Source organism: Pseudophryne corroboree (genome assembly GCF_028390025.1).
Source record: "Pseudophryne corroboree isolate aPseCor3 chromosome 3 unlocalized genomic scaffold, aPseCor3.hap2 SUPER_3_unloc_38, whole genome shotgun sequence".
NCBI lineage: Eukaryota > Metazoa > Chordata > Amphibia > Anura > Myobatrachidae > Pseudophryne > Pseudophryne corroboree.
In genome coordinates, this window is record NW_026967528.1 from 1,152,017 (window position 1) to 1,164,733 (window position 12,717).

Consider the following 12,717-nt stretch of genomic DNA (forward strand, 5'->3'; position numbering starts at 1 on the left):
TCCAGGGTTAATCCACGTACTTGAAAAAAATAAAAAAAACGGTGTCCCGACCACGACTGAAAGGGGACCCATGTTTGCACATGGGTCACCTTTCCACGAATGCCAGAAACCAACTTTGACTTCTGTCTAAGTGGGTTTCTTCAGCCAATCAGGGAGCGCCACGTTGTAGCACTCTCCTGATCAGCTGTGTGCTCTTGTCCTCACTGACAGGCAGCACACGGCAGTGTTACAATGTAGCGCCTATGCGCTACATTGTAACCAATGATGGGAACTTTCTGCTCAGCGGTGACGTCACTTTAGGTCAACCGCAGGGCAGAAAGTTCCCATCATTGGTTACAATGTAGCGCATAGGCGCTACATTGTAACACTGCCGTGTGCTGCCTGTCAGTGAGGACAAGAGCACACAGCTGATCAGGAGAGTGCTACAACGTGGCGCTCCCTGATTGGCTGAAGAAACCCACTTAGACAGAAGTCAAAGTTGGTTTCTGGCATTCGTGGAAAGGTGACCCATGTGCAAACATGGGTCCCCTTTCAGTTCGTGGTCGGGACACCGTTTTTTTTATTTTTTTCAAGTACGTGGATTAACCCTGGATTTGCCGAGGAGCCTGGACCCCTGGATCTGGTGAGTATAATTTATTCAACAGGTACCCTTGGATTCTACTGGACAAGAGGACCGACCTGCGTGGGGCCATAGGTAAGTATGTATGTATGTGTGTATGTAAGTAATAAAATTATACTTTCACGGTGTGTGTGTCTTGTCTTTTTTTGGGTATTTTTTTAGTAGTAGGACTACAGGTACCAGCGGGCCAGTTTTTCCGCCGCATGCTGGTACTTGTGGTTCTCCAAGTACCAGCATGCGGGGGAGGCTTGCTGGGACTTGTAGTACTGCTACTAAAAACAATATCTTTTATTTTACAACAAAGGCTATCAGCCCTCCCATCCGCAGCCCATTGGATGGGGAGGGACAGCCTCGGGCTTCACCCCTGGCCCTTGGGTGGCTGGGGGGGGGACCCCTTGATTGAAGGGGTCCCCACTCCCCCAGGGTACCCCGGCCAGGGGTGACTAGTTGGATTTTTGATGCCACGGCCGCAGGGCACTATATAAAAGTGACCCCCGGCTGTGGCATTATCTGTCCAGCTAGTGGAGCCCGGTGCTGGTTTTAAAAATACGGGGGACCCCTACTCTTTTTGTCCCCCGTATTTTTGGGACCAGGACCAGGCGCAGAGCCCGATGCTGGTTGCTTAAATATGGGGGAACCCCTGTCAATTTTTTCCCCATATTTCTGCAACCAGGATCGGCTCAAAGAGCCCGAGGCTGGTTATGCTTAGGAGGGGGGACCCCACGCAATTTTTTTTGTAAAAATATGCACTTTCCCACCCCTTCCCACTGATATACATGCACGGATCTCATGGATCCGTGCATGCCTATCAAATTACGAAAAATAAAAACAGGTCTGTTTTTTTTTAGCACTTTTTTACGAGTTGTAATTTTTCACGGCAGTGTTTTGTGTTTTTTTGCTTTGCACTTCTTAGTAAATGACCGAGATTCATACTTAAACAGCCGCGTTTTGACCGATGGTGTATTCATTCGTAATTTTTTACCTGAACTTGCAAAAAATTACGAATGCCCTCATCACTGCCGTGATTAGTGCTTAGTAAATGACCGAGATGACACTTTGAAGAAAAAACGCCATCTCGGTCAAAATCGGGACCTTAGTAAATGTACCCCTAGGTCTGTAACCGGTAGGTATTAAAATCCTATTTTTTCATACGTCCTAAAGGATGCTGGGGATGCTTCAAAACCATGGGGTTTATACTAGTGATGAGCGCCTGAAATTTTTCGGGTTTTGTGTTTTGGTTTTGGGTTCGGTTCCGCGGCCGTGTTTTGGGTTCGAACGCGTTTTGGCAAAACCTCACCGAATTATTTTTGTCGGATTCGGGTGTGTTTTGGATTCGGGTGTTTTTTTCCAAAAACACTAAAAAACAGCTTAAATCATAGAATTTGGGGGTCATTTTGATCCCAAAGTATTATTAACCTCAAAAACCATAATTTACACTCATTTTCAGTCTATTCTGAATACCTCACACCTCACAATATTATTTTTAGTCCTAAAATTTGCACCGAGGTCGCTGTGTGAGTAAGATAAGCGACCCTAGTGGCCGACACAAACACCGGGCCCATCTAGGAGTGGCACTGCAGTGTCACGCAGGATGTCCCTTCCAAAAAACCCTCCCCAAACAGCACATGACGCAAAGAAAAAAAGAGGCGCAATGAGGTAGCTGTGTGAGTAAGATTAGCGACCCTAGTGGCCGACACAAACACCGGGCCCATCTAGGAGTGGCACTGCAGTGTCACGCAGGATGGCCCTTCCAAAAAACCCTCCCCAAACAGCACATGACGCAAAGAAAAAAAGAGGCGCAATGAGGTAGCTGTGTGAGTAAGATTAGCGACCCTAGTGGCCGACACAAACACCGGGCCCATCTAGGAGTGGCACTGCAGTGTCACGCAGGATGGCCCTTCCAAAAAACCCTCCCCAAACAGCACATGACGCAAAGAAAAAAAGAGGCGCAATGAGGTAGCTGACTGTGTGAGTAAGATTAGCGACCCTAGTGGCCGACACAAACACCGGGCCCATCTAGGAGTGGCACTGCAGTGTCACGCAGGATGTCCCTTCCAAAAAACCCTCCCCAAACAGCACATGACGCAAAGAAAAAAAGAGGCGCAATGAGGTAGCTGTGTGAGTAAGATTAGCGACCCTAGTGGCCGACACAAACACCGGGCACATCTAGGAGTGGCACTGCAGTGTCACGCAGGATGTCCCTTCCAAAAAACCCTCCCCAAACAGCACATGATGCAAAGAAAAAAAGAGGCGCAATGAGGTAGCTGTGTGAGTAAGATTAGCGACCCTAGTGGCCGACACAAACACCGGGCCCATCTAGGAGTGGCACTGCAGTGTCACGCAGGATGTCCCTTCCAAAAAACCCTCCCCAATCAGCACATGATGCAAAGAAAAAGAAAAGAAAAAAGAGGTGCAAGATGGAATTATCCTTGGGCCCTCCCACCCACCCTTATGTTGTATAAACAAAACAGGACATGCACACTTTAACCAACCCATCATTTCAGTGACAGGGTCTGCCACACGACTGTGACTGATATGACGGGTTGGTTTGGACCCCCCCCAAAAAAGAAGCAATTAATCTCTCCTTGCACAAACTGGCTCTACAGAGGCAAGATGTCCACCTCATCTTCACCCTCCGATATATCACCGTGTACATCCCCCTCCTCACAGATTATCAATTCGTCCCCACTGGAATCCACCATCTCAGCTCCCTGTGTACTTTGTGGAGGCAATTGCTGCTGGTCAATGTCTCCGCGGAGGAATTGATTATAATTCATTTTAATGAACATCATCTTCTCCACATTTTCTGGATGTAACTTCGTACGCCGATTGCTGACAAGGTGAGCGGCGGCACTAAACACTCTTTCGGAGTACACACTTGTGGGAGGGCAACTTAGGTAGAATAAAGCCAGTTTGTGCAAGGGCCTCCAAATTGCCTCTTTTTCCTGCCAGTATAAGTACGGACTGTGTGACGTGCCTACTTGGATGCGGTCACTCATATAATCCTCCACCATTCTATCAATGTTGAGAGAATCATATGCAGTGACAGTAGACGACATGTCCGTAATCGTTGTCAGGTCCTTCAGTCCGGACCAGATGTCAGCATCAGCAGTCGCTCCAGACTGCCCTGCATCACCGCCAGCGGGTGGGCTCGGAATTCTGAGCCTTTTCCTCGCACCCCCAGTTGCGGGAGAATGTGAAGGAGGAGATGTTGACAGGTCGCGTTCCGCTTGACTTGACAATTTTGTCACCAGCAGGTCTTTCAACCCCAGCAGACCTGTGTCTGCCGGAAAGAGAGATCCAAGGTAGGCTTTAAATCTAGGATCGAGCACGGTGGCCAAAATGTAGTGCTCTGATTTCAACAGATTGACCACCCGTGAATCCTTGTTAAGCGAATTAAGGGCTGCATCCACAAGTCCCACATGCCTAGCGGAATCGCTCCGTGTTAGCTCCTCCTTCAATGCCTCCAGCTTCTTCTGCAAAAGCCTGATGAGGGGAATGACCTGACTCAGGCTGGCAGTGTCTGAACTGACTTCACGTGTGGCAAGTTCAAAGGGCATCAGAACCTTGCACAACGTTGAAATCATTCTCCACTGCACTTGAGACAGGTGCATTCCACCTACTATATCGTGCTCAATTGTATAGGCTTGAATGGCCTTTTGCTGCTCCTCCAACCTCTGAAGCATATAGAGGGTTGAATTCCACCTCGTTACCACTTCTTGCTTCAGATGATGGCAGGGCAGGTTCAGTAGTTTTTGGTGGTGCTCCAGTTTTCTGTACGTGGTGCCTGTACGCCGAAAGTGTCCCGCAATTCTTCTGGCCACCGACAGCATCTCTTGCACGCCCCTGTCGTTTTTTAAAAAATTCTGCACCACCAAATTCAAGGTATGTGCAAAACATGGGACGTGCTGGAATTGGCCCAGATTTAATGCACACACAATATTGCTGGCGTTGTCCGATGCCACAAATCCACAGGAGAGTCCAATTGGGGTAAGCCATTCCGCGATGATCTTCCTCAGTTGCCGTAAGAGGTTTTCAGCTGTGTGCGTATTCTGGAAAGCGGTGATACAAAGCGTAGCCTGCCTAGGAAAGAGTTGGCGTTTGCGAGATGCTGCTACTGGTGCCGCCGCTGCTGTTCTTGCGGCAGGAGTCCATACATCTACCCAGTGGGCTGTCACAGTCATATAGTCCTGACCCTGCCCTGCTCCACTTGTCCACATGTCCGTGGTTAAGTGGACATTGGGTACAGCTGCATTTTTTAGGACACTGGTGACTCTTTTTCTGAGGTCTGTGTACATTTTCGGTATCGCCTGCCTAGAGAAATGGAACCTAGATGGTATTTGGTACCGGGGACACAGTACCTCCAACAAGTCTCTAGTTGGCTCTGCAGTAATGATGGATACCGGAACCACGTTTCTCACCACCCAGGATGCCAAGGCCTCAGTTATCCGCTTTGCAGTAGGATGACTGCTGTGATATTTCATCTTCCTCGCAAAGGACTGTTGAACAGTCAATTGCTTACTGGAAGTAGTACAAGTGGGCTTACGACTTCCCCTCTGGGATGACCATCGACTCCCAGCGGCAACAACAGCAGCGCCAGCAGCAGTAGGCGTTACACGCAAGGATGCATCGGAGGAATCCCAGGCAGGAGAGGACTCGTCAGAATTGCCAGTGACATGGCCTGCAGGACTATTGGCATTCCTGGGGAAGGAGGAAATTGACACTGAGGGAGTTGGTGGGGTGGTTTGCGTGAGCTTGGTTACAAGAGGAAGGGATTTACTGGTCAGTGGACTGCTTCCGCTGTCACCCAAAGTTTTTGAACTTGTCACTGACTTATTATGAATGCGCTGCAGGTGACGTATAAGGGAGGATGTTCCGAGGTGGTTAACGTCCTTACCCCTACTTATTACAGCTTGACAAAGGGAACACACGGCTTGACACCTGTTGTCCGCATTTCTGGTGAAATACCTCCACACCGAAGAGCTGATTTTTTTTGTATTTTCACCTGGCATGTCAACGGCCATATTCCTCCCACGGACAACAGGTGTCTCCCCGGGTGCCTGACTTAAACAAACCACCTCACCATCAGAATCCTCCTGGTCAATTTCCTCCCCAGCGCCAGCAACACCCATATCCTCCTCATCCTGGTGTACTTCAACACTGACATCTTCAATCTGACTATCAGGAACTGGACTGCGGGTGCTCCTTCCAGCACTTGCAGGGGGCGTGCAAATGGTGGAAGGCGCATGCTCTTCACGTCCAGTGTTGGGAAGGTCAGGCATCGCAACCGACACAATTGGACTCTCCTTGTGGATTTGGGATTTCAAAGAACGCACAGTTCTTTGCGGTGCTTTTGCCAGCTTGAGTCTTTTCAGTTTTCTAGCGAGAGGCTGAGTGCTTCCATCCTCATGTGAAGCTGAACCACTAGCCATGAACATAGGCCAGGGCCTCAGCCGTTCCTTGCCACTCCGTGTGGTAAATGGCATATTGGCAAGTTTACGCTTCTCCTCCGACAATTTTATTTTAGGTTTTGGAGTCCTTTTTTTACTGATATTTGGTGTTTTGGTTTTGACATGCTCTGTACTATGCCATTGGGCATCGGCCTTGGCAGACGACGTTGCTGGCATTTCATCGTCTCGGCCATGACTAGTGGCAGCAGCTTCAGCACGAGGTGGAAGTGGATCTTGATCTTTCCCTAATTTTGGAACCTCAACATTTTTGTTCTCCATATTTTAATAGGCACAACTAAAAGGCACCTCAGGTAAACAATGGAGATGGATGGATTGGATACTAGTATACAATTATGGACGGGCTGCCGAGTGCCGACACAGAGGTAGCCACAGCCGTGAACTACCGCACTGTACTGTGTCTGCTGCTAATATATAGACTGGTTGATAAAGAGATAGTATACTCGTAACTAGTATGTATGTATAAAGAAAGAAAAAAAAACCACGGTTAGGTCACTGGTATATACAATTATGGACGGGCTGCCGAGTGCCGACACAGAGGTAGCCACAGCCATGAACTACCGCACTGTACTGTGTCTGCTGCTAATATATAGACTGGTTGATAAAGAGATAGTATACTCGTAACTAGTATGTATGTATAAAGAAAGAAAAAAAAACCACGGTTAGGTGGTATATACAATTATGGACGGGCTGCCGAGTGCCGACACAGAGGTAGCCACAGCCGTGAACTACCGCACTGTACTGTGTCTGCTGCTAATATATAGACTGGTTGATAAAGAGATAGTATACTCGTAACTAGTATGTATGTATAAAGAAAGAAAAAAAAACCACGGTTAGGTCACTGGTATATACAATTATGGACGGGCTGCCGAGTGCCGACACAGAGGTAGCCACAGCCGTGAACTACCGCACTGTACTGTGTCTGCTGCTAATATATAGACTGGTTGATAAAGAGATAGTATACTCGTAACTAGTATGTATGTATAAAGAAAGAAAAAAAAACCACGGTTAGGTCACTGGTATATACAATTATGGACGGGCTGCCGAGTGCCGACACAGAGGTAGCCACAGCCGTGAACTACCGCACTGTACTGTGTCTGCTGCTAATATATAGACTGGTTGATAAAGAGATAGTATACTCGTAACTAGTATGTATGTATAAAGAAAGAAAAAAAAACCACGGTTAGGTCACTGGTATATACAATTATGGACGGGCTGCCGAGTGCCGACACAGAGGTAGCCACAGCCGTGAACTACCGCACTGTACTGTGTCTGCTGCTAATATATAGACTGGTTGATAAAGAGATAGTATACTCGTAACTAGTATGTATGTATAAAGAAAGAAAAAAAAACCACGGTTAGGTCACTGGTATATACAATTATGGACGGGCTGCGGAGTGCCGACACAGAGGTAGCCACAGCCGTGAACTACCGCACTGTACTGTGTCTGCTGCTAATATATAGACTGGTTGATAAAGAGATAGTATACTCGTAACTAGTATGTATGTATAAAGAAAGAAAAAAAAACCACGGTTAGGTGGTATATACAATTATGGACGGGCTGCCGAGTGCCGACACAGAGGTAGCCACAGCCGTGAACTACCGCACTGTACTGTGTCTGCTGCTAATATATAGACTGGTTGATAAAGAGATAGTATACTCGTAACTAGTATGTATGTATAAAGAAAGAAAAAAAAACCACGGTTAGGTCACTGGTATATACAATTATGGACGGGCTGCCGAGTGCCGACACAGAGGTAGCCACAGCCGTGAACTACCGCACTGTACTGTGTCTGCTGCTAATATATAGACTGGTTGATAAAGAGATAGTATACTCGTAACTAGTATGTATGTATAAAGAAAGAAAAAAAAACCACGGTTAGGTCACTGGTATATACAATTATGGACGGGCTGCCGAGTGCCGACACAGAGGTAGCCACAGCCGTGAACTACCGCACTGTACTGTGTCTGCTGCTAATATAGACTGGTTGATAAAGAGATAGTATACTACTAATATTATATACTGGTGGTCAGGTCACTGGTCACTAGTCACACTGGCAGTGGCACTCCTGCAGCAAAAGTGTGCACTGTTTAATTTTAATATAATATTATGTACTCCTGGCTCCTGCTATAACCTATAACTGGCACTGCAGTAGTGCTCCCCAGTCTCCCCCACAATTATAAGCTGTGTGAGCTGAGCAGTCAGACAGATAAATAATATATATAGATGATGCAGCACACTGGCCTGAGCCTGAGCAGTGCACACAGATATGGTATGTGACTGAGTCACTGTGTGCTGTGTATCGCTTTTTTCAGGCAGAGAACGGATTATAAATAAAAGTGGTGGTCACTGGTCACTATCAGCAAAACTCTGCACTGTACACTACTGAGTACTCCTAATGCTCCCCAAAATTAGTAAATCAAGTGTCTAAACGGAGAGGACGCCAGCCACGTCCTCTCCCTATCAATCTCAATGCACGTGTGAAAATGGCGGCGACGCGCGGCTCCTTATATAGAATCCGAGTCTCGCGATAGAATCCGAGCCTCGCGAGAATCCGACAGCGTCATGATGACGTTCGGGCGCGCTCGGGTTAACCGAGCAAGGCGGGAAGATCCGAGTCGCTCGGACTCGTGAAAAAAAACATGAAGTTCTGGCGGGTTCGGATTCAGAGAAACCGAACCCGCTCATCTCTAGTTTATACCAATGCTCTAGAACGGGCGGGAGAGTGCAGATGACTCTGCAGCACCGACTGATCAAACATGAGGTCCTCCTCAGCCAGGGTATCAAACTTGTAAAACTTCACAAAGGTGTTTGAACCCGATCAAGTAGCAGCTCGCCAAAGTTGTAATGCCGAAACCCCTCGGGCAGCCGCCCAGGATGAGATCACCTTTCTGGTAGAATGAGCTTTCACCGATTTCGGTAACGGCAACCCTGCCGTAGAATGAGCCTGCTGAATCGTATTACAGATCCAGCGTGCAATAGTCTGCTTGGAAGCAGGAATCCCAATCTTGTGAGCACACAGGACAAACAGAGCCTCTGTTTTCCTAATCTGCACCGTTCTGGCGACATAGATTTTCAAAGCTCTGACCACATTGAGACTTCGATTCCGCCAAGGCATCAGTAGCCACTGGCACCACAATAGGCTGGTTTACGTGAAATGAGGAAACCACTTTTGGTAGAAATTGCTGATGAGTTCTCAACTCCGCTCTATCAGCATGGAAGATTAAATAGGGTCTTTTGTGAGACAAAGCCGCCAATTCAGAAACTCACCTTTATGACGCCAAGGCCAACAACATGACTACTTTCCAAGTAAGGAATTTTAACTCAACCTTACGTAAAGGTTCAAACCAAGGAGATTGCAGGAACTGAAACACCACATTAAGATCCCATGGTTTCACTGGGGGCCCAAATGGAGGTTGGATGTGCAGCACACCCGACGAAGGTCTGAACTTCCGGAAGGTAGGGCAATTCTTTCTGAAAGAAAATTGATAAGGCTGAAATTTGTTCCGCTCTGGCGGTTTACGTACGCCACTGCTGTTATGTTGTCTGATTGAATCAAGACGGGCAGACCGCGAAGATATTCCGCTTGCAGAATGCCGTTGTAAATGGCCCTTAATTGCAGAATGTTTATGTGCAGACAAGCTTCCTGGCTTGACCATTTTCCCTGAAAGTTTCACCCCTGTGTGACTGCTCCCCAGCCTCGGAGACTTGCATCTGTGGTTAACAGGATCCAATCCTGAATCCCGAACCTGCGTCCCTCCAGAAGGTGAGAACTGTGCAGCCACCACAGAAAGAAGATCCTGGTCCTGGAAGATAGGAGTATTTTCCGGTGCATGTCCAGGTGAGACCCGGACCACTTGTCCAGCAGGTCCCACTGAAGCACCCCTTGCATGGAACCTGCCATACAGAATGGCTTCGTAGGCCACCACCATCTTGCCCAGCAATCGAGTGCATGGAAGAACTGACACTTTTGCCGGTTTCAGAATCTGTTTTACCATGTTCTGTATTTCCAGAGCCTTTTCCACTGGAAGAAAAACTCTCCGTAATTCTGTATTCAGAATCATACCCAGGAACGACAGGCGTGTCGTCGGATCCAACTGCCGTCTTCTGCCATCACTAAAGTCTTCTGATCTTCCTTTACTCATCCGGCTTCTGTCTTCTGGCTCTGTGAGGGGGGTGACGGCGCGGCTCCGGGAACAAGCAGCTAGGTGCACCAAGTGATCTGAACCTCTGGAGCTAATGGTGTCCAGTAGCCTAAGAAGCAGAGCCCTTAAACGCACAGAAGTAGATCCTGCTTCTCCCCCCTCACTCCCACGATGCAGAGAGCCTGTAGCCAGCAGGTCTCCCTGAAAATTATAAACCTAAATAAAGTCTTTTTTCTGAGAAACCGTGGAGAGCTCCTAAGTGTATCCAGTCTCGCTGGGCACAGAATCTAACTGGAGTCTGGAGGAGGGGCATAGAGGGAGGAGCTAGTTCACACCCCTTTTAAAGTCTTAAAGTGCCCATGTCTCCTGCGGATCCCGTCTTTACCCCATGGTTCTCAAAGCGTCCCCAGCATCCTCTAGGACGTATGAGAAAACTCTCTACATGTGGTATTTGTCATGGATAGCCTTGTGTTAGAAACACCCAACTGAGAACAGGGCTGATGGCAGAGGAGGGTGTAGGATAAGAGATTGCTGTAGTGACTGAGCAATGAGAATATGTGACTTCTGTAATAAGTGTTTATTACTCACCTGTGCTGATATCTGTAGGGATCTCCTCCTCCTTACACAGCTGATCACCCCTCACATACGTCTCTTCTTCTCCCTCTATATCTTCTGCCTTCATATCAGTCACATACGTCTCTTCTTCTCCCTCTATATCTTCTACCTTTATATCAGTCACATACGTCTCTTCTTCTCCCTCTTTATCTTCTGCCTTTATATCAGTCACATACGTCTCTTCTTCTCCCTCTGTATCTTCTGCATTTATATCAGTCACATACGTCTCTTCTTCTCCTTCTGTATCTTCTGCCTTTATATCAGTCACATACGTCTCTTCTTCTCCCTCTATATCTTCTGCCTTTATATCAGTCACATACGTCTCTTCTTCTCCCTCTATATCTTCTGCCTTTATATCAGTCACATACGTCTCTTCTTCTCCCTCTATATCTTCTGCCTTTATATAAGTCACATACGTCTCTTCTTCTCCCTCTATATCTTCTCCCTTTATATCAGTCACATACGTCTCTTCTTCTCCCTCTATATCTTCTGCCTTTATATCAGTCATATACGTCTCTTCTTCTCCCTCTATATCTTCTGCCTTCATATCAGTCACATACGTCTCTTCTTCTACCTCTGTACCTTCTATTTTAATATCAGACAGACGTTCTACCTAAAAAACAAACAAACACTATTATAATATTTGCATACAGTCAGATTAAACTGAGGTGAAACAGTATAACATCAGTGTATAAGACACACATCTTCTCTACAGATCATATAGTGACAGTCACTTTAGTATATGGGTGAGACCCTAAATCCCACCTACCTGATCCTCCTGTGGGGTCCTGTGGTTCTCCTCTGTACAATACTGGGAATACAGAGGACGGAGACATCTCTCTGGGGTATCTCTGTTACTGGGCCCATCTGTAGGAGACACACAGTGACTGAGTACAGTGTATATATGTGATTATCAGATGATGTGTGTATATAGGGCCCCCATACCTGCTCTCCCCTGTACAATACATGACAGTCTCCTCTTACCCAGTGATGTGAGGGGCCAGTGATTCTCCATCATCACGTCCTTGTATAGACCCCTGTGTTCCTCTATATACTCCCCCTCCTGCATGGAGACATAGACAGTGACATCCTGACACCTTATAGGAACCTGACACACACAGTGATACAGTCATCACCCAGACACGTCCCCTGGTGTTACTGTATAATGCCCCATTCCCAGCAGTCACCTCTCCAGTCACCACCCAGACACGTCCCCTGGTGTTACTGTATAATGCCCCATTCCCAGCAGTCACCTCTCCAGTCATCACCCAGACACGTCCCCTGGTGTTACTGTATAATGTCCCATTCCCAGCAGTCACCTCTCCAGTCAGCAGCTGAATGATCTTGTTGGTGAGTTCCAGGATCTTCTGGTCAATGTGTCATGTGTCAGTGAGTGAGGTGGAGGCACCGAGATGAGGCTCTGGGTCTTTCTTCTTCCTGACACACGGGGATGGCTGCTCGGTGTCTCACACTCACCGGATATCTTCTTCACTACTGTGTAACCTTGCGAAAATAAGATTTTACTTAGCGGTAAATCTATTTCTCGTAGTCCGTAGTGGATGCTGGGGACTCCGTGAGGACCATGGGGAATAGACGGGCTCCGCAGGAGACATGGGCACTTTAAGAAAGCTTTGGATTCTGAGTGTGCACTGGCTCCTCCCTCTATGTCCCTCCTCCAGACCTCAGTTAGAGAAACTGTGCCCGGAAGAGCTGACAGTACAAGGAAAGGATTTTGGAATCCAGGGCAAGACTCATCCAGCCACACCAATCATACCGTATCACTTGTGATAAACTTACCCAGTTAACAGTATGAACAACAATAGAGCATCAGATCAACCCTGATGCAACTATAACATAACCCTTATGTAA

At 47.4% G+C, this 12,717-nt stretch overlaps 1 protein-coding gene across 2 annotated transcripts in view; it reads right to left on the reverse strand.

Moving 5' to 3' along the window:
• Positions 1-12,347, reverse strand: part of LOC134984138 (oocyte zinc finger protein XlCOF6-like) — a 31,382-nt gene extending 19,035 nt beyond the window's left edge. For both annotated transcript variants that reach the window (XM_063949766.1, XM_063949765.1), the window contains exons 1-4: positions 12,168-12,347; positions 11,833-11,911; positions 11,614-11,715; positions 10,822-11,457 (exon numbers count right to left, since the gene is read on the reverse strand). In XM_063949766.1, coding sequence (XP_063805836.1) covers positions 10,822-11,457; positions 11,614-11,715; positions 11,833-11,866 — 772 coding nt within the window. In that variant the 5' untranslated portion in view covers positions 11,867-11,911; positions 12,168-12,347. The remainder of the gene's footprint in view (positions 1-10,821; positions 11,458-11,613; positions 11,716-11,832; positions 11,912-12,167) is intronic.
• Between the last annotated feature and the right edge of the window lie 370 nt (positions 12,348-12,717).